Here is a 22,344-nt window from a genome sequence, read left to right on the forward strand (position 1 = left end):
ACATTTTGATCATAAATGACATAAAATGGCTTTTCGCTCCTCAAACACAATTTATTTATACATAATTTGTGATTCACATTTTGATTCAGGCATACACTGCAAAAAAGGGTTTCTCAAAATTGAGCTAAATCTGTCAAAAAAGCTCCGCAAAAAAATATTAGTTGAATTTGAAACAAATATTGATCAAAATTGAAACAACATACACTTATATTTGAGCAAAATGCATTGTCTCAAAAGTGATGTGGAGAGAAAAATGTGCAAGGGAGATGCTCGTTGGCTACTGGCAGGATTCGAGCCAAGGAACCCCAGACATGCAGTGTGCTCTAACCACCATAGCTATACAGTGCTCAAGGAGAAAAAATTAAAAAGAAAGAAAGAAACGGACCACCCTGAATAACTTTTTTGGTCTAATAATCGGATCTTCACGTTCTGGGACTCAAATCTAGGTGACCTCAAATATGTTAATTAACAAGTGCAGACTATATTTTAAGCTACGAAATCAGACAAAAAAACATACTTTCTCTGAATAAACGTACCTTTTTTCAACGGATTCGGATTTCTGATCCTCAAAATATAGGAGGTAGCCACAATCTGAGAAACATTGTCCCAACAGTTTGGCCGAGAGAGCGCTCTAAAGTTTGGACTCCTTAATGTTAATTTTACTTTTTGCGTATTTCGCTATATCTCGAGAACATTTTAAGTGAATTGAAAAATTTTTGCAATTCGTTTATCCAAAGATAATTCTATGCAAAAAATAATTTTTAGTAAACATTAATCACGTTTTTTTTTTATTTTATTTAATAATTGTCGAAAAATGTTTGAAAAGTAAAGTATATAATTTTTTGTATCATTTTAAAGAAGATAATTTTACATGGCAAAAAACAAAATTTGAGTGAAATCGGACGAATAGTTCCTATTCGACCGATTTCGCTCAAATTTTGTATTTCGCTAAGTAAAAATATATTCTTTAAAATGATGCAAAAAATTGTATGCCTTACTTTTCAAAAATTCTTTGACCATCTTTTAAATTAAATAATAGAAAAATAATGAATGTTTACTATAAATTATTTTTAAATGAAATTATCTTTGGATAAACGAATTTTATTATTGAGTGAAATTTTTTTTAATTCGCTTAAAAAGTTTTCGAGATATAACGCAATATGCAAAAAGTAAAATTAACATTAAGAGGTCCAAACTTTGCACTCTCTCCTGACCGAACTATTTAGACCAAATTTCCCAGATTGCAGCTACCACCTATATTTTGGAGGTCAGAAATCCAAATCCGTCGAAAATGATATGTTTATTGCGAGAAAGTATGTTTTGTGTCTTATTTCGTCACTTAAAATATCGTCTGCACTGATTAATTAGCACATTTGAGGCCATAGACTCAAACTATTATTGAAGATCCAATCATTAGATCAGAAATTATTCAGGGTAGTCCGTTTTATTTTATTTTTTTTCGTACTGTACATCCGAGCCCAGGTTGAGTTTGGAAGCTTGTGGCCACTGCGATCACATAAACTAAGTTCCAATTTCAATGGTGCAAAAGGATTACAATTTGTAAAATAAAGTCCCAATTTCCGGTCAAATAGTCAGGAGATCGCTAATTTTAAGTTCACATTTTGGCCATTTAGTTACATCTTAAAAACTTTAAAGCGAAAAGAATGTGTGTCATGAAGATAAAAGTTCTTAAGATCTAGCGAAGTACGCAAAAAGTGAAATTAACATAAAGGGGTTAAGGGGGTAGGTGCACGCAGAAGAAATCCTATCTCGATAATGTTAAAATTACCCAATTTTGATGTACCTTTTTTAAAAAACTGTTGAACATTTTTAAATAATTTTTTTTTCTATTCATTATATGCATTCTTCTACACACTTTAACCAGAGCTTTTGTAATTTGGAGTTTTCATTATTTTTAAAAAAAATAAAATCCACATTTATACAGGATTTTCTTAAAAATTTTGAAAATTTTACTACACATGCAACCACAAAATATAAGTTAATGTATATAATCAAAATTCCCTTGGTTAAAATGTTTATATATACATGGAGAAACAGTGTGTAAAATTTAATCACATTACGATGAGTAGTTTTTGAGAAAAGGTACATTTTATGCTAAAAATAATGGTTTTGAGAAAAACAACATTTAATAAAAAAAGTATTAATATTTAACTCCTGTCATCAATTTATGTTAGATTTTAAAAATAATCAACAAGAATGTGTTTTGAATAATATATATCTGGTATTTGAAAACTCTATCTTTTCTAGTTTTTTAAAAAAATTCAATTATCTGGTCTTAAATGAACACATTACAGGCAGTCGTTACTGTTCAAATGTAAGCAAAATATAACTTCACTTGGATACATCTTTACAAAAACCTATTTGACTTTTTATATTTTTTTATAATTATTTCATGCAATATTTCTAACATTTAAACCAAATACTTTTCAATTCAAAGTTTTTACTAGAATTTTAAAATATTCAAAGCTATACAATAATAAACACAAACATCATCACCTATTGTCATCAAAATAATATTTTTTACAATAATACTACATTTTTATGAATAAAATAATATTACAGTTCTAAATTATGTAAAATTTTGTACTTTAAATAAGAAAATATACTTTTTTAAAGGAAAACTAAAATTTACCCATTTAAAAAAAAAAAAGACTATTTTTTAAAACATGCCTTTAGCATAGCTTGGATTGTCGGGATTATCTAACAATTTATCCTCCAGTACACATTTCTCTAATCTTCTCCTTTTCCTGGCCTCCATAGTCTTTTGTTTCACATCATATTCCGCTTTACGCACGCGTGCTTTATCGACCATCATCATAGCTCGGGTTGTGTATAATCCTGGCGTTATTCCTAACTCTGACAAAACTTTGCACTTCACAATATTTCCCTCGTTGTAACAGCCAACTGCTTCGTAAGCTCCTATTTTTAAAGTATCTAGTTGAACAAAGGTACTTTTTGGAATACGAGACCATAATATGTTGTTAAAACTTTCATTCGAGTTCTGCGTCTTTCCATGAAGGCACTTGGCGAGCAACTCTGGTTTTGCTAAGTCTCTGTACACTTGCTTTATTTTCAATAAAACATCAGCAGGTAGACTACTTTTGTGACTGTAGATACCACCAGATAGTTTTGCTTTGTGATAACCACACCATGTGTTCTTATCTTGAGGACATAAGCCATGCTGCGGATTTTTGTCTGTCGAAGACTTGTGGAAAAACGTGGCCCACACAGCTTGCTTCATTGCTAGCAAATTGCCTGTATTGTTTCGAATCGCTAGACCATAATACAATTGAAGCTTGTCGATTTCTTTCTCAGTCAACCGTCCACGTCCTCCTATAGATTTGTCATCGCCCAACTTCTGACCCTTAAGGTTTTGTTTTAGTGCACGCAATCTTGTGCCCATCCTTTTCTCCACATGCCCAATGCACTCCAGTTTTTCAACACTAACATCATCTCCATAAGGTTTTGCTTCGCACACAGCTTTATATGCCCTTGAATCCCCATCACCAAGAAATTTTACGTATCGAAGGTTATGTAAGGATTCGGATCTTTCGAATATTGATACTGCACCATGCGTTTCCATAGCCCCACTATTCCCGTAAAAGTTAGCACGACAAAGAAAATCATGCTTTTGTTTGTTCTTGCATTTGCAAAATCTGGACAACACTTCAATGTCCAGTACTTTTCCTACGTCAACACTAGTTGCAATAACTGAACCATTCATTGAGACATGCCCACGTCTTTGCCACGTGCCATCTATTGCAACAGGAATGTCTTTGGAATTGCTAGCTGCTTCGGCTTCACTAGCCGCATCACTCATACTCTTCATAGCGACACTTTTTATTGCCGAGCCTAATTCACTTGTGACTTCATCAAATCTGTGTGGTGGAGCAGGTAAGTTCATTATTCCACAAAACATTTGAGCAGCTGCCTTCCCTTTTCCGATGCTTCTCATGGCATACGTTAATCTAGTATTAATTTCATAAATTTTTGTGTCTCTATTGTTGCACACTTTAGAAGAAACTTCAGTATTTAAAAAAGACGTTTTAAAATCACATTGTTCACAATAAATAGAAAGTTCAGATGCAAGTCCCTGAACTTGCCTGGAAAACTTTAGTTTTATACTTTTGTTTTTGCATGTTGAGCATAACACTGAATCCTTTAAACAATTAGATAATAAATTTAAATTAATTATTTCATTTGAATTATTATCATTCAGAAATGATTCATAATCATTTACATGCTTATCCAGTTTGATTTTGGACGCCGATTCATTCAACTCAATGCTTGTAGATGAACACGCTGATTTACGATGAACACCAAACGCTTTCCTCTTTTTAAACACTCGTTGACCGCTTCGCGGCATGTTTATAACTAAATAGCTAATAAATAATATAAATATGAATTCAAAAAGTTCAAATTAATACGAAAATAATCTGAAAAAATTGCAGTTAGAAGAAGCGAATTTCAGAAAACAACAAAATTTTGAACCTCGTGAAAAGAAGCAATCAATCGATCAATAAACTCACTTCACCTCAATTCTTTTCATAATTGTTGTTGCCAAACAAAATAAAATAATAAATTTAATTCTATTTGAGTTTAAAGCTGGCCTAAACTTATTTTTAAGGAAATGAGAAGACTCCAAGGTTTAGTTTCGGTTTGGGTGGGCGTGGCAGTTTCGGATTGAGAGCTTGTTTACTATTTTTAAAAATTTTTTAAAAATACTTCTAATTTGGACAGAATAAAAATTTAAACGCCATTTTTTAAAGAAAGAACTGTATTTTAAGAATCTGCAAAAAAAGAAAAATGCATTTCTTAGTCGATTTGCGTGCACCTACCCCCTTAAGACCGTTTTTCTGAATAAACTATTGAGACCATTTTTTCGAATTGCGGCTCCCCATATGTCAACGTTCGGTATGAATTTTTGTTTATATCCTCGAAATGAACTATTACAATTTATATTTCAGTTGAGCTTTCTCAAAATTGTCAGAAAACAGCATAGACAAGTGGAACTTTAGGCATGGCTTTTCATTTATAAGACATCTAAAAATTTAATTATTAGATAAGAAATTTACGCTAAATGCATTAATAATAAAATCAATGATCATGCAAGATGGCACTCAATTCCTATTTTGCCCTCGGGCCTCGGCCTTCATTCTTTTCCCTCGGTTGAAATTTTTAAATAACTGATCAATATTGTTTCTTTTGGGTCATGCTTCGATGATCAATATCGTTTTCGCATTCCTTTATGAAATAATTTTTTAAGAAATAACAAGTCTTCCGAATATACATTAGAAAATTCCAGAAAATGCACTGAAATTAATTTTTAATGAATTGGTTAATTGGACTAAATATTAAAGTTTCATTTACACCTTAACAGTGACATATATTTTAGAAAAATGGAAATTTTTTTTGACTGTTTAATTTCGTTCTTTATATTATTATAAAAGTTAGAAAATGTTTTTTTATTGCAAAAATAAAATTTTAAATGCAATAATTACTGTATTTATAATTTTTACATACACTTAAAAAAGTAATGGATTTCACATACATCTTATTCAATTAAAGCAAATTAAACAAAAATTTTGACGTTAAATATAATATAACTAGTATAATATAATATAAAAACACAACAATATGATTTTCAATACATAAATTTTATAAATTTTTTACAGTATGGTATATCCCAAAACCCCACCCACATTTCCTTCCCTCGACTGAAGTCGTAATCGGTGAAAAACTAGGACCACTAATGCCATCTATTAGGAAAATAGTGAATTAAGTATCCTAAAGTAGAAACGAACTCAGCTCGGGCTTCAGAAAATAGAAGCGTTAATTTTTCTATTGCTCGAAGTTAGTTCGGGTATCACAAATACAGCACGTAGTAGTTGCCCGACCTGGATTCGGATGACACTGGCAAGGGTTTAAGCTGTCTACATGTAATATGATTACCATGCGAGATAAAAAATGAGATATCAAAATTTAAAAAGAATAATAAAATTTGAAGCAGATTCTATTCAATCTGCAAAGTATTGATTCTTGTAATTTTATTTTTTAACTTAACAATTTTTCAGACATTTTTAGTTCATACCTGAACTGTTATATTAACTTTAAATTATATAAGACTAGCGCTTAAATTACTTATGCGCAATATTGCAAGCATTCAATTTTAAATTAAACAAGTAAAGTTATTATAAAAAAGTCATAAGTAAAGTATCATATGGATGGTGTTTTCTACACTAGGGAATGCTGCAAGCTCGGTACCGCCTAAATTTCCGGGTTACTGTTTCCGTTGTATTTTAAAGCCATTTGGCATCGTTGTGTTTTGAGATTCTTGCAAACAATGTATTTGATTACTTATTAGTTGTGTTTACAATGCTAACAATACTTGTGTTTACAATGCTAAAAGTGTTAACACTAACGTAAGATGGAGCACAGCTTGCAACAAGAACAAACAGTAATAAACTTATGGAAAGAGGTTAAATCAAGACTGCCAAAAAAACGAGTTATTCTAAATCTAGCAACCATGTCACCTTTTTTAATAATAAATAACAAACTAACTAAAACAAATTTTCACTCCAAACTCCCCAGAATTACAAAATAACATTAATATCTTATGAAATACGGCAGATTTGAGTTCAGAAATCATCTAATTTATTTCTTTTATTGAAAACAAAATTATCCGTTTGAAAACATCGCCTATCAGAATAACAAGTAGTAACCAGCTGCAAACTTTTTAACCGGAACTAGAGTAGGTGCCGAGCTCGAGATTGTTATTGTTTACATTTCTACTGAAAACACCATCCGTAGGGAAAGTGGGGCTAGTGTGGTACTTTTTTACAAATTTTTCAAAAAAACTTATTTAATATAATTTTTAACTCATAAAGAATATTTTTTACAATAATTTGAATAAATGCATGCATTCTGGTATATATCTGAAATAAAAAAGTTTTTTAGTTTTTCTATAATATTTTTTTTAAAAAAAGGCTTTTATGTACACTATTCCCACTGCACGAGACTAGTGTGGGCAAACTTAATAACTTATTCAATAATCATCCCTTATTATTCGAAAAGATATATTTAAAGCCAAAAGAAATCAATTTAAATCTGCACTTTATTGGAGAATAAATATTGACATATTTAATTAAAATACTAATTTCTTATAGAGCATTTCACTATGGATGGGTGATCGTGTAAAGCTAAGGGTGGCGGCGCTAGTGGTAAAATTGCTCTTTCCAGACTTCCGGGTTACTGCTTCCGATATATTTTTACGCCGCAGATTGAAAAAACGCGCCATCATATTATTGCATCATATCTTTTGCAGTATTTCACATGTACCGAGTTCTTTCTTTCAGCCTTTAAACTTCCACATTATCATATTAATATTATAATCATTAGAATATTTTCTAATTAGGCTAACTTAAAAAGATATTTTTAAAGATATTTTTGGCGACATTTTATTCAAATGTAGCCAAATAAGGGATAAAATACAAAACATGGCAAAGCTTAAGAATTATTCACAATGAGATTTTAACTTTCCAAAATTTTTTTTGGCCTTACGACCTCTGAGAATCAATACATTTCTGAAAGCTCTTATGAATGGTACAATTATGTTTAGATTTGAGACCAAATTTCAATAACAAAACTGCATAGAATATTTGGCTTGTTCACACATCGCCTCGTAGTCATAACATAAGCGGAGGGATACACCGGAGGAAATTTTCTAAATTTCTTCCGGTTTAAGGACACTTGTTATTGTTCACATTAGACCACCCATCCATACTAAAAAGGACATTTTGAATGCAAATCAATACATTAAAAAAAATATTATTCAATTTAATTTGTTTGAAAGCACGGGAAAAATTTTAAGTTAAATACTGGTATTCTGAGCTCGAAGTCGGCAGTCAATTTGAGCATTTTGGAAGCCGCACCATGGGGCGCTTTACCTGATATTCTACTTTTCCCGCCCATTGCTCGATTTTTGGTATTCCAAGCAAGTTTTAGTGGATCTTGAGCGTTGTTTTCGGTCGACGCGAAAACCACTGGTGTTTTCAGTAGAGTAATGGCGAGCACATGAAATGCATTGATTAATAATTATTTTACACGGCAGAGTCATCGGAGGAGACAGATATATAGAAACAGAGAAGATGATTCTAATCTTCATGATGATGTATTTTTTGATTTTTTTCGACTAACAAAAAATCTTGTTCAGTATTTATGCGTGGAACTAAGAGAGGACTTGGAAAAAGAAGCAAGGCGAAGAAACGTGATTTCAGTTGAAACACTAGTTAAACTTAATTTATTTTCAATATCATGAGCATATTTATCTTTAAAAAAAAAAAAACTAATTGAATTTAATTTTTCTTTGCTATATGCGAATAAATAGGAATTTTTGGGGTTGCAATAGTATATTTGATGAACTTAATAGGTAAAATCGTAAATGTTAATTTTTTTCTTGTCTAAAAATTTTGTAGAACTTTTTATTTTCTTACTATTTTATTAGATTATCTAAAGTTAAATTGTAAATAATAAATATTGATGATTAATAACCAGAAATTGTCTCAATTTTCTTAGCAAATCTTTTACTCCACTAAAAAACAAGTGTGTCATTTTTTAATTACTTTTCATAATCTTAAAAAGATACTGCAGATAAAAATTTAATGTGTTAAATTACGCTTTTTATTTCACTTTTTTTTAAAGAAAAATTAAGACCTTGTAATTTTCATTAGTTTTATATGTAATAAAAAGTTTGCTGTAATTTCTTTCATTTCTGAAACAAGGTAGATAAATTTAACTTAGAAGTATTTCCTTTTGTAATCAATATGGAAAAGATAAAATTGCAAAGTGTTTTTGAACTTATATTTCAAAAAAAAAAAAACAAGTTTTCACTACCTCACATGCTTATGTGAAACTTTTTTCTTAATTCTTTTCAAGAAATCTAAATTTTTTTTAATTTCGAATAGTTAAATTTGCATTTCTTGTAGGTATTGTTTGCATTATTTCCAGTAAAAAAGATTAATTTTAAAGCTAAATTACTTTTAAGTACTATTCAACTTGTAATGTGGAATATTTATTACATTCATAGGTTTTATGTGCATTAAGAATTTTTGCAGCTATCCAAGCAAATAAAAGGGCACTTACGTACAATCAACAAAAAGAAAAATTTTTAAACACTTTTGTCAGATTTTAGGTCCAAATCAAAGCTACAGTGGTTCTAATATTACCATAAAAACTGAAAATGGGATATAAACAAATAATTAAATGAATAATAAAGTATTTTATAACTATGAAGCTATACTATAATTCACTATACTTAAAATCTTTGAAAAATCTTTTTTAACATAAAACTAATATTGCTGAACATGGTAATTGCAATATGTAGAACATAAATTGCTTGACAAATTAATAACAAAATATTTCGAATCTCTCAAAGTGAATTTTTTCTTATGGCTAAAATTTTATAAAAGTTTTGTTAAAGAGAGTTCAAAAAACTTTCCATGTAACAAGGAGGTCGATATAACGAACTGTAATGTTTATCTTTTCATCATTTGATTGGTATTTATCAAATTTCACCCGTATAAGTATAATGAAGCATAAAACAAAAAGCTTACTTGAAAATAGAATTTTAACAGCAAATTATACTTTCTTTTATCATCAACACAAATAAAGTGATATAAATACTACCTTCTTAAATAAAACTCATCACTCATCTTTATTAAATGATAATTAATAAAATTCGTAATTTTCAAAAGGCAAAGCGAAAAACCATCTGTTTAGCAACATAGAGTGATATGTATAAATAGGGTGACCAGACGTCCCCGATTTCCGGGGATTGTCCCCGGCGAGGACCTCGTGTCCCCGGTCGGTTTGCGTCCCCGGTTTTGTCCCCGGTTATAAAATTGAAAAATTTTGTGTAAAATATTTGATAAAAATATGTTATATGTAATTTTTATTTTCTCAAAAATTTTCATTCAAATTAATGTAAGCATTGAAAATTAAATGTAAACTAGTTTTTAAGAACACACTATAACTTATACTACAGAAATTTTGGAACACATAACTTTATTATCTAGTTATGTTTACATTTTTACTAGGCTGTACGCCAGACATGTTTATATAAGAAAAGAAGTTTAAAACAAGACGTAACATGAATATTAGTTGCTGCTTTTAAAACAATTATTATCTTGGGTTACATAAACTGCCAATATTAGCTAATTTCCACTAAAAACAACAACAATTACTACATTTCCGTTTTATTTTAGAAAAATAACTAAAACATTTTATAATCAGGTAAACATTTTATAAATATCTAACCAATAAAGTATAAAACCATTTTTTATGAAATTGTTATTATTATCACTTACGACTAATTAATTTTTATAAATTCTAATTATTCTACAATTTGAAAACCTCATAAGTTGTTATCGTAATAGATATTTAGAAAAATATTTTTATTTCTTTGAAATAGATGTCAATATGGCAACAGAAACAAAAAAAAGAAAATTCCATTATTTGGATGATTGGAAAAACGAGTTTCCATTTATTGAACCGAATCCTGATAGTTCTTCCAAAGTAAAATGTACAATATGTGGAGCAACGTTTTCAGTTGGAAGTGGAGGACGAACAGCTATAGCAGATCACATTCTTACAATTAAACACAAAGAAACTTTGGCAGCAAAAACAAAATTGGTCAAACAGTTTTTTCGTAAGCTGGAACCATCCAAAGAAGAGTTTGACTTAGCAACATATGAAGGAACGCTTGCATTTCACTCCATTCGTCACAACCAATCGTTTCGAAGCATGGACTGTACTTCAAATTTACAGAAGAAATTTGTAGACAAGAAATTTTCTTGTGCCCGAGCAAAATGCGAAGCTATCGCTGTCAATGTTTTTTCTCCGTGGGCATTTCTTGAATTGAAGAAAGATTTACAGTCTGTTCAATTTGTAACAATATCTTACGATACTTCCAATCACAATCATGTAAAATTACTTCCTATTTTAGTGCGGTATTTTCAATGGGACTGTGCTAAAGATCCAATTAATAATAAACTTGTATCACTAAACGAAATTAAAGGAGAAACTGCAAAGATTTTATCTTCAGAAATATTAAACGCACTATTAGAGTTCCAATTGAAGGATAAAATGGCTGGTTTGTCTGCGGATAATACTAACACTAATTTTGGAGGATTGTTAAGAAGAGGAACAGAGAATGTTCATACTAAACTTCAAACTGAGTTAGGAAGAGATATTTTTGGTTTTGGGTGAAATGCGCATTGTGTCGTTAAGTCATGTTGTAAAAGTCGGAATTAGAAAAAAAAATTGGAAATAGTTGGGGAAAATTGGTTACAATGCGACGTGGATTTACCTTAGAATTATTATTTGGGCCTGTCAAAATGTGATCACTCAGATTCGAAATTCGTGTGTCGTAATAACACGTATCAAAATATTGGACTTGAAACTAGATAACGCAGAATTGACCGAAAGAAAAGAAACAAAATTAGTTGTTTATATGAAAATATACCTAATATGATTTTTCGTTTATTCAAATTTTCGAACACCTTCCGAATTACTTAGGTACTCTAATTTCAACTTATTAGCTCTATGTCTGGAAACAATATAAGTTTTAATCTTTTCCTTACCACCACAAACGGAATTTGTGTCTATTATCGTTTCTAGAATTAATCGTTATTGATTATTTTGACCCTTTATGACTAGCTAGAGTGATTAAATTTTAACTGGAGTTCAGTTTTGGATGACAAAATATTTAGCAATCGTTTTCTGAACATATATGAACAGAATTCTTCTAGCTCTAACAACGTTTATAAGAACTTAATGCTCATGGAAATTTCGGTCTAATTCAAACAAGTTATCATGATCAAAATTTCAATTACTGCCTGATACTAATCCAATTTGATACTTATTTGAAGAAAATTAATGGTGATATTGTCACTACTTCATTTATCGAAATTTCTACCACTAAGTAGGAGCTCAAGGAAACTTACAAACATAAAACAAAAAAAAATTAATTTAGAAACAGCTTTTTTTAAAATGTTTCAAATTAGAAAAATGTTTGTCATATCTAAAATGAGTCTTAAGCAACATCTTTAAAGTAACAAGCTTCTATCATCACCGAAAAATTCGCCTTAATCCTAACGCCTTTCCAAAGTGTCTACATTTTTTGTTCTAGGCCCAAATTGTTTCCCGTAGTTCAAAAACTTAGTTTTAATATTGTTTAATTCGTTGCTTTTAAGTGTATATGAAACGTTTTTAATCTCGCTATTATTTTTTCCCATGAGTTTTGGATAAACTAAAGCAGGACTAATTTTATCTTAGATAGTTTACCAATTAATGTTAATAAACATTGCAAATTTGAAACAGAAGCTAATTATCCTTAAAATATCAAAATAATGATCTTGCTTGCTTCCACTATTTTAATTTACTTTGATAACTGTGACATCAAAATAGATAATTAATAAGATATACATCCATTTTATTCACAATCAGAATAATAGAATCGCTCTTAAAACAATGCGCGAACAAAATTATCCATCTCGTCGTCAGCCATATTTTGCCCTTTTCTATTCAGCTGCCACTTTTGGGGAGATATGTCTGCTTTGGCGAAAAAGTACTCGTTTATTAAATTAGAGTCTCATTTAGAAAAGAGCGTTCGGCACCTGTGTATAAATGATAAAGCAACATTTAGAGGCATAGCTGGCGAAGATCTTCCAGGTTTGTAAGCACCTCTCCCTTCAACCACTGTTCTCTTTGGTCCAATTTACATGCGCTGAAAGACTGGGTAAAATGGGACATTTTTCACCTTTATCAACCTGCCTCCTCTACGGAGAAAAAAAGTCAAAAGGAAGGTAATAAAGTTACTAGACTTGAGAAAATTGAATGCCGGCATAAAAATAATCCCACTTTCCCATGAAACATTGCACATCTCAATATCCTTCTCAATCTTATTATTTTGCTTTTGTTTGTTATTCACTAGATATCGCCACAATAGAAAATATTAATAATAATGCGAAATAATAATAATAAAATACTATTTTGAAAAAAACTTTTTTCAGTTAAAAAAAAAAAATAATAATAATAATAATGAAAAGAGCGATGGCTACTTTGTATAAATAAGAAAAATCAAAAATAAAGAAATTAATTTTTTTTAAAAATATTTGACTCATAAATGTGAAGTATTAATTCATTTCAAGACTATGAAAAAATATTATCAAAAAATAATAATATTGTTTAAATAAACAAAAAAATAATGCGAAATATTTTATAAATAGATTTAAAAAAGGGAGTTTGCTTTTTTTAAGGATGCCGAGCAAATAATAATGGTGTTAAATTTTAAAAATTATATACTAAACTAGCTAAATACCATTCTTCGTACTGGGTGAATAAACAAATTCACCTAATTAATACTGAACAACACTACGAAATTATGTACAAAACTGAAAGGCTAATTCCGACACAATTGAAATAGTTAGTGGAAGAACCAGGTAAGGGATATTTTTAGGGGTATTTATGAATCTGTGAGAATAACAAAGGTGGTTGCATCAATTTGAGTATGTTTAATATTTACCTATAATTTTCAAACTCGGCTAGGTTATATAATATACTATATTATTGTACCAAAGGAAGTGATTATAGACAAATTAGGGTGCCCACCGAGGGGAGAAAATATGGTTCCATTGGAAAAGAGAGGGAAATTACTTAAAGGTTAATATAAAGTTAATGAGGCGTGGCCATTAGTGTTACGCGACTGGGAGCAGCAAATTAGTAGACCCAAGGGTCCAGGGTTCGATCCCGGAAAAGGTTACTATTCTAAAAACTATTTTTCAAAAATTTTTTAATTTTTTTTTCAATTCTGAATTATAAATATACCTTTTCCTTAATTTATTGTTTTTCTTTTCTATAAGAGCGAATAATAGCTTTAAAATAGAGAAATTGTAGCTCATATACTATGCGTATGAATTACCCCATTTCTCCCCTTAATATTTAACCTATAATTTTCAAACTCGGCCAGACATTATGCTATAGTATATTATACAATCGTACCAAAGAAAATAATTTTAGATAAATTAGGAGGCCCACGATTGGGCAAAATATGGTTCCATTGGAAAAGCGTGAGGAAATACTTTATGGTTAATATAAGTGACCGTTGGTGGCATGTGCTAGGAAGCAACAAATTAGTGGAATCAATCAGGTGGTTCAAATAAGGTTAAGGGTCAGTATTTTAAAAATAATAGTTCATAATATTTTTTAAATTTCTTTTCAAAATTGTAACGTAGATAAAATATTCCTTTTCCTTAAATTATTATTTTTCTTTTTTATAAGAGCGAACAATAGCTTAAAAATGGAAAAAATTTTGCTCATATACTATGCATATAAATAGCTCCATATCTCCCTTTAATAGCAACCTATAACTTTTAAACTCGGTCAAATATTACATTATAATATACTATACAATCGTAGCAAAGGAAATAATTATAGACAAATTAAGGGCCCCACGAGAGGTCAAAATATGGTTCAATTCGAAAAGCGCTGGAAAGAACTTAAAAGTTAATATAAGTGGCAATGCTGTGTGGGGTTTGACCGTTAAGGATAGGCAGCAACAAATTAGTATACTCGAGGGTCCGAGGTTCGAACCCGGTTAAGGATTAATATTTTAAAAATTATATTTCATAATTTTTATAAAAAGAATTTTTTCAATAATGATGTAACGTTAATAAAATATTCCTTTTCCTTAAATTGTTACTTTTCTTTTTTATAAGTGCGAATAATTCCGCGGTGCAAAATTTATATAAATTTTCAAGATGTCCATCGTATAATGTTAGTTCTTGGTAACAAATTTTGCTTCATAACGTCATTAAGAAGACGATATAACGTGGGTGAAGCTATTCATGGCAAATTCTTTTTCAACTACAATATTTATTTAAAATCTAAAGCATTGAAAAACATGATATCAAGTAATTAACTTAACTATGAAGTTTCAAATGCTGATTATCTTTTAAAATATCAAGTTTCAAGCAAATATGACAGATTTACTTTCCTACTTAACAGCAGCAAGGCCTGCCAAAGTTTATCTGCACTTTGATATTTAGAAAAACTAATTCAACATTTGTAACTTCTTAGTTCACTCTTGATTCATCTGAACTCATTTTTTCTCTATGCTTTAAATTTTAAATTCCTAATGTAGTTGAAAGAGGATTTGCTAAAAAGGATATCTTCGGCTGTCATTTATCACTACTTAATGCTTGATCATAATTTATTCGGATGGATGATCTTTTCAAGCTAAATTCGTGATTAGTAATTTGTTTTCAATCTTTTCTGAACTTTTCAAAACGAAAGCGTTTGTTTTCATCCCTTTAGAAGTCTGCCGTTTCTGGGTGATAATTTATAAGATAGTGGAGAGGGAATTTGAGTTTCACTTTCGATTAACGTATATGATTCGTTAAACTTGATCAAATCTTCAATAATCCAATCAAAATATTCGTTTCTGTTTGTTAAAAATTTGCTTCTTTTAATCGATTCATCAAATTTAACTGATCTCTCCCCTACACTATTATATTTTTAGCAAAATCATAAAATATATGCTCGTCTATCTCTGGAATAACCGACAAAAATTCTTCGTTTGCCAGGAACTAATTCGATCTAACTAACATCACCTGACGTTAGTTTTTCAGGAGATAAGCGTGATATTAAGTAGAAGAGATACGTCGAAAAATAACGAAGTTTACATCAAGTTACTAAAGGCACTTTTACATACTCATTCTCAATGAAAGCATATTTTTTTATTATTTATCTTGTTTCGGCTATGCGTCGTTCAGTCAATAGACAACGTAATACTGTGCTTTTTTTTATGGTACAAAAGTTAATAGTTAATTGACCTTCATTGCCTACAAGTTAATAAATGAAAGCGACTTACAAAACGACATCTATATTATCAAAATAAAATTTTTAAAAAATGGCTGCTTTCCCTAAGGGTGGGAGATCTTCCTTTTCACGCAGGAACAAACTGAACTCGTTGCGGAATAGAATTGGTTGAACTTTTTTCTTGGCCACGAAGACTGAGACAAATGATTAGATTTAAAACGAAACAGTTAAATAACTCTGCCCATTCAGAATTGTCTATCAAAATTTCTTAAAAATACAATATTAGTAATTATCTTCAAACATGAGCGGTTTCCGAAGAAATAATGACATATTGCAAGAAGTTGATTTCTAAGCAATTTCGTAGTGCTGAAAAAATTATCTGTCTCTCAATGATATAAGGTTTTTGAGAAGTACATAAAAATGTGTAAAATAATTTACAAGCTTCATTTCGTCACGCCTTGAGTTCACTTACATTTTTCAAATTTTAGATATTCATATTTTAAAGTCAATTGTGCCCTCTTTAAATATTTAGTTTTAACTTTGCTGTTGTTGGTAATCTTTAAGTGTTCTGAAAATGCATTAATAATTATCTAAAAGTTTGTTCCGTTAGAATCAACTGAGAAAATATGAAGAAAGAGTTTTCTCAAAACTGTATCAAGTATCTTTGAAGTCAGTGTACATGATTTCTCAAAGCCTAAGGAAACATTCCTATTGAAATTTTATTCACTTGTTCTAGAGTGAATCCTCAAAATGCTAAATGAAGTTCTTTTTTTTTTTTTTTTTTTGAGCGCTTCTTATTTTACGAGGCATTTTTGTCTAAATTATACTGAACTTTTATTTTCATAAAATATTGACGAAAATTTAGATTAATTTATTTTTAAATTTTGCATTAAACCACTACTAAATTTCATTCAAAAGATGTGCTAAAAATTTTAATAAGATCAATGCATTTAATTTTTGTTTTATTGTGTCCACCACGAGAGTATTTTTAAGAAGTCTCAAAAAAATTATTCTCAATGATAAAGTGTTAAAAATTTTCAGTATTTTATATAACTCAATGAAAAGGTCATGTATTGTTATTTTATGTGCTCAAAGTTTGAATGAAATAATTCGCATAAAAAACCCTTTAAGACCTACGTAACCACATAACTCCTTAATTCTAAGTAAAAAAAAAAGGAAAAAAGGCAGTGAATGACAAAAAAATGGGTAGCAACGAATTTTAAAAAATGCACATCATGTAGAAATTGAAACATTTATTATTATACATTTTTTTATATACAATTTTAAAAACCGTAGTATTCATTCCAGTGTTGGTTTATTTTGGCGAAAAATTTAGTTTCATTTCAATATATACTTTTTATAGTTATCACATCAGAAAAGTCATTTCAGAATTAATGTCATTTTAGTTCAGTTTCATAGCATAATTCTTTCTCTTTCTTTATTTGAAGTTGTACTGAAAGGATAGTGAATTTCCATATTGATAAGGGGAATAATTCCCCATGCCATATCGTCAAATGTTTGGTAGATGATCGAATCTGTTTGTAGACCTAGACAGAGGAGCATTTTTTGATTCTGGTGATGATAAGGAGTTTGTCTGATTGGGCAGTTGAGGCAGTAAAAGAGACTGGTATTGTCCGTACTAAAATGAAAACAAAAAGCATTTATAAGACACAATTTCCAAATAATGTATTTTTTCAATACAATTTTGAACCAAATAAGTGAATTTCTGCGAAAATTAAGGATAGGATTAAGAAGGCTGTAATTTCGATCACTTTCGTAACCATACCGATAACCATGTTTTCTGTACCAGTAGCCATATTTTCCGGAATCGTGCTTTTCATATTTAAAGATTTAAATAAATGAAGCATTTCACTCGATGTAGTAGTACTTTATTTGCGTCACATTAGAGCTTCACAATGGGCTATTGGCGGCAGTCAAGAAAACATCCTTGAGAATGACATGCAATAGCAATTTTGATTCTCTGCAGAGGGAATAGCTTCTCCGCTTTGATAGTTTGACGACCTGTGCGCGAGCACTTTACGGTAGAACTTTTTAACATTTTTTTTCCGAAGCTCTGTTGCCAATAAAAATAAAGCCATAGTTTAAGTGCCTTAAGCTTGAAGCAACGCGAGGATTATATATATTATCTTGCCATGGGCTTTGAAACGGACAAATACCTTAAATATTTTAGAAACTATTAAACTTTTTTAAAATTTGGAGGCATTTTCCACCTAGAGGAAAATTATCGAAATCACTGTCTCAGTTTTTACAAATTTTTATGAATCCAGGCAGCATTAGAGTAAGTTCTTAAACATTAAAAATCGCAATTACTTTTCATTTTTACAAAATTGGGGCTTCTCTCCATATTGACGTTTTGCGCCATTTTCAAAATAAGCGTTGAAAAAGCTTGGTTTAGATAGGCTATACTTGGCCAAACATTCATGAGTTACAGTTTCAAACTCACAGCAGTTATAAAAATAGCATATTATTTGCAAAAAGGCATCATTACTTCGACGGAGCCTTCGGAAAACAACCTTCCACTTTCAGTGGTTTTATTAGGTAACACTTTCATCGACTTATCTGGTAAACCTCACTGCGTGGCAACCCTAACCAGCCTCAATACCTAGCACTCGCAGAAATTATAACTTTTCACGCACATGGATCAGGGCTAAAGAGAATAGAAGGGCTGGTTCACTCCTTTGAAGTATCTCTCGGCGCGCCGATCCTCCAACGTCACTCTAGTGACGTCACTTTGGCGCAAAGCTCGCACTTTTACTTCAAGAACGGAGCGTTTGGCCTTACTAGCTCTAACTAATATTGGAACATTTCTTTTTGTGAGATATTCTAAGACATTTGTTATTTTCTATAATGACTTTCCTCAGTTTTCGCAGTGAATTTACAAGAATTTAAAACTATTATCGAAATGCCAGTTTGCGCGATTGCAACTTGCAAAAATTCTGATATAAAAACAAAAGGAAAAAGTATAATTTTTCGCGTGTTCCCTAAAGTAAATGAACAACTATGTAAAGAATGGATTCCGAAATGACACAGTTAATATAAAACAGCAATACGTTTATTCTGTCGTAAAGAACTTTTATAAAAATTCATTATCTAAATAGAAACCGCCTCGTTACTTCATAAAGAAAGGCAGGTGAAAAGAATTAAAAAATGGATAAAGTCAAGGAAAATTAAAATGTAAATAAAAAGTATAAATAAAATATATAGTATATAGTTGAAATTCTCCTAATTTCATAACATATTTTATAATGTAGTTATTCTAAATATTTATGATTTTTTTTAAAAATTATATTCTCTTCAATTTAAATATCTATAAATTATATCATCGTAAATTTAAATGTCTATAAACAATTGTAAAATTTCTAATGTCATTATGAACCTAAATTATTATTTTGTTTCAGTAATTAGCGTTTAAGGTCGATGTTTTCTAATGATTAAGTAAGAACAAATTGCCATTAACGACATATTTTAAAATCAGGGATTCTAAACTTAACTTATTGTTATAAAAGAATATGTAGATAAAAAAAGTGTCGATATATGCCTTCATTTTTCTTAATAGTTAAAGTTAAAACTGAGCTTTTTAAAATAAAGTATTTATCGTGTCATTTTCACCAACTAGCAAAACATTTTTATAAGTTTAAAATGGTATTTTTTTTAATATAATAACCAAGAAAGTTTTTTTTAACTATGTTTATGAACGGAAATAATGTGTTAATTACGCAAAGTTTGATGGCTAATAACCAGAAAAAGTATGACTTATTTTTACAAAGAGAAAGATGCAAAGTTATCATATTTTTGCTTGCGATCTCCGAGATCTGTGGACACAGTGACGTCATGAGGAGGGAAATCGTAGCTTCAGCTCTAAGAGCGGAGTGAACTAGCCCTTCTATTCTCTTTAGCCCTGTACATGGATACGCTTAAAAGTTGTTTGTTACCTAGGTTTGGTAAGGATTTTATCCTCGTTCTGGACATGAAAAATTCGAATGACATCTCACTTGGCGCACTGTAATTACGCCAACTTGGCAAGCACAACCTGTTCTAGACTCAGTGTATGTTTTGTACGCCAACACAGCCCACGCATCTACACCCTAAGGGGAAAACGCTAACAAACTCATTTTAATAAAAAAAAACACATTTTAATTCTTCATTTACGCTACCTCCGCACACTTTCTTTTTTCCTTCAGTCCCCCCCCCCTATTTTTACCAGGTTTTTTCAATTACTGCTAATTTAGAAAAAATAAGCCTTTTTGTTTAAAATGCTCATCAACATCGCTCTTTTTTTTTAAAAAAAAAAAGTAAAAAAGATTGATTTATTAAGTGTGAAGTTAATTAAAAAAAAGTCTTAATACATATTTATACTGAGCAGCTTTTGTTTATTAAAAAAAATTCATCATAATACACAAAATTTAAGATTTCAATGAGTCTTACAAAATAAGTTTTTTTAAAATAATTTTTAATCAAAAGAATTTCTTAAAAAAATATCTTATGTGTTATTTTAAAATTCGATCATAAGAACATGAGTAAAATTTTCAGTCAAACTGTTAAAATAGTTTTTGGAAAAAATACTAACAACAAAGAAAATAAGGAGAAAAATATTTTTAAATAAAGCCGCGACATAAAGAAATAACTCCATCACATATTCACTACTATTTTCGTATAGTTTATTTTTAGCGAAGAAATTTTTTTTTTTGATCTACTGCCCATGTGTGAAATAGTGCTCGAAGATCCGAGCTAGAAAATGTGAGACTGGACCTGGCGAAGGCGACATTGGCGAATCTATAAATACAGTGAAAAAAAGGAGATGCCCGGGCGACAATGCAGAAAATCGCATACCGTACACACTTGGCTCCTTCGCAAGCTGATCAAAGTGGTCACCCACCAGCTCAAAGACGGCAGCAAGTGATGCTTGCCTTCGGTGATCTACTGGGAATCGGTATTCGATCAGTCCATTGTGAGACTTAGGTCGATAAATTGAGCTTTTATTTAACTTAATGAATGAAATCTTCAAATTAATAAAGAATTTATTTGATGAAACTTCAACGCAAATTAACAAATTGCATAAAAGTAAACAAACCTAGTTGTTAAGAATACTCTGAAGCAAAAACAACCACATACACAAAACTAGATAATAAATCAATCTAACCTTTGATTTTTCTCTTTTGTATCTTTGGGCTTCATCAAAATTATCAAGTTCTGGCACTTTAAAGTTGTCGAAAAAAGGGTGATTCAAAAGTTGAGCACAAGGATATCGCTTTTGAGGATCTTTATCCAAGCATCTCTAAATATGTGTAATTACAATGTTATGTATAATTACATAATAAATTATCAGATAGAAATAAATTCAAGAAAAAATTTAACTTAATTTTTTATTTTAGTTACTTTTGTTGCAGCGGAATTAATAAAATTCTGATTGAACATTTTTACCTTAAGGAAATCTACACCATGTTCGTGAACATGCTTTGGTATCTTGTTTTCTAAACTTTCCTAAAAATAATAAAAACTGCAGTTTAAGTAAAACCAAACTTTACATTAATTACATATATAGTAATTCATTTTGGGATACGATGCAGCAACACAATTTGTGAAAATTTAATCAAATTCGGTTGTGATACTTCTTGGGGATCAGATACAATGAGAGATTAAATTGGTAAATTCTGAGTTGAAAAAGTAAAAAAAGTTTACGTTTTTGTTAATATCGAAAGCATGGATCACTTAGGGGACAAACTATGGAGGGTGTTTTCAATATAAATGTAAACAACAACAATCTCGAGCTCTTGATTTGCTCTACTTCCGGTTAGAAAGTATACAGCTGCTTACTACAGCTTCTTCTACGAGGCAATATTTTCAAACAGATAATTTTGCTTTAAAAAATTATATAATTTCTGAGCTGCTATATTTCATAAGATACTAATGATATTAAGTAATTCTGGTGAGCTTAAAGTGAAAATTTATTTTAGTTATTTATAAATGTATAGTTAAAAATTGTTTCATAGTTGCTAAATTTAGAAACAACTTGCTTTTTTGGCAGTCCCAATTTGGTTCCTTTTTAGATGTTTATTACTGTTAATTCATGTTGCAAGGCGTGCACCATCAAACGTTAGTGTTAGAATATTGTTCGAGCAGCGAGATTAGGTTCATTTTACAAATTATCATTTAGGTTTAAATTTCGAATTTGGTATTCGAATTTGTTGAGAAGGTATGAAGTATTTTATAGCGATTCTTTTTTTCAAATGACGATTCTTACGTCTTGAAATGACAGGTCTTCAAATGACGATTTTTACAACGATTACTTTTATAAACGCAAATTATAAATCAGATCACAAATACGATTATACAAGAAATATTACTCAAGATACACTGCTGGCAAGGGCGCCGGCAGAATAATATAAAAGGGGGTGCAACCCTCTTACAAACTACCCCCCTCCCCTC

General features: G+C 30.2%; 1 protein-coding gene across 6 annotated transcripts in view; it reads right to left on the reverse strand.

Moving 5' to 3' along the window:
- Positions 1-17,137: 17,137 nt before the first annotated feature.
- Positions 17,138-22,344, reverse strand: part of LOC107453215 (cyclin-dependent kinase-like 4) — a 138,009-nt gene continuing 132,802 nt past the window's right edge. For all 6 annotated transcript variants that reach the window (XM_071187465.2, XM_016069944.4, XM_016069943.4 and 3 more), the window contains 3 exons: positions 21,340-21,399; positions 21,059-21,193; positions 17,138-17,536 (listed from right to left, as the gene is read on the reverse strand). In XM_071187465.2, the coding sequence (XP_071043566.1) occupies positions 17,408-17,536; positions 21,059-21,193; positions 21,340-21,399 (324 nt within the window). In that variant the 3' untranslated portion in view covers positions 17,138-17,407. The remainder of the gene's footprint in view (positions 17,537-21,058; positions 21,194-21,339; positions 21,400-22,344) is intronic.

Source organism: Parasteatoda tepidariorum, chromosome 11, assembly GCF_982258835.1.
Source record: "Parasteatoda tepidariorum strain Cologne lab strain chromosome 11, Ptep-v5.0, whole genome shotgun sequence".
NCBI classification, from domain to species: Eukaryota; Metazoa; Arthropoda; class Arachnida; order Araneae; family Theridiidae; genus Parasteatoda; species Parasteatoda tepidariorum.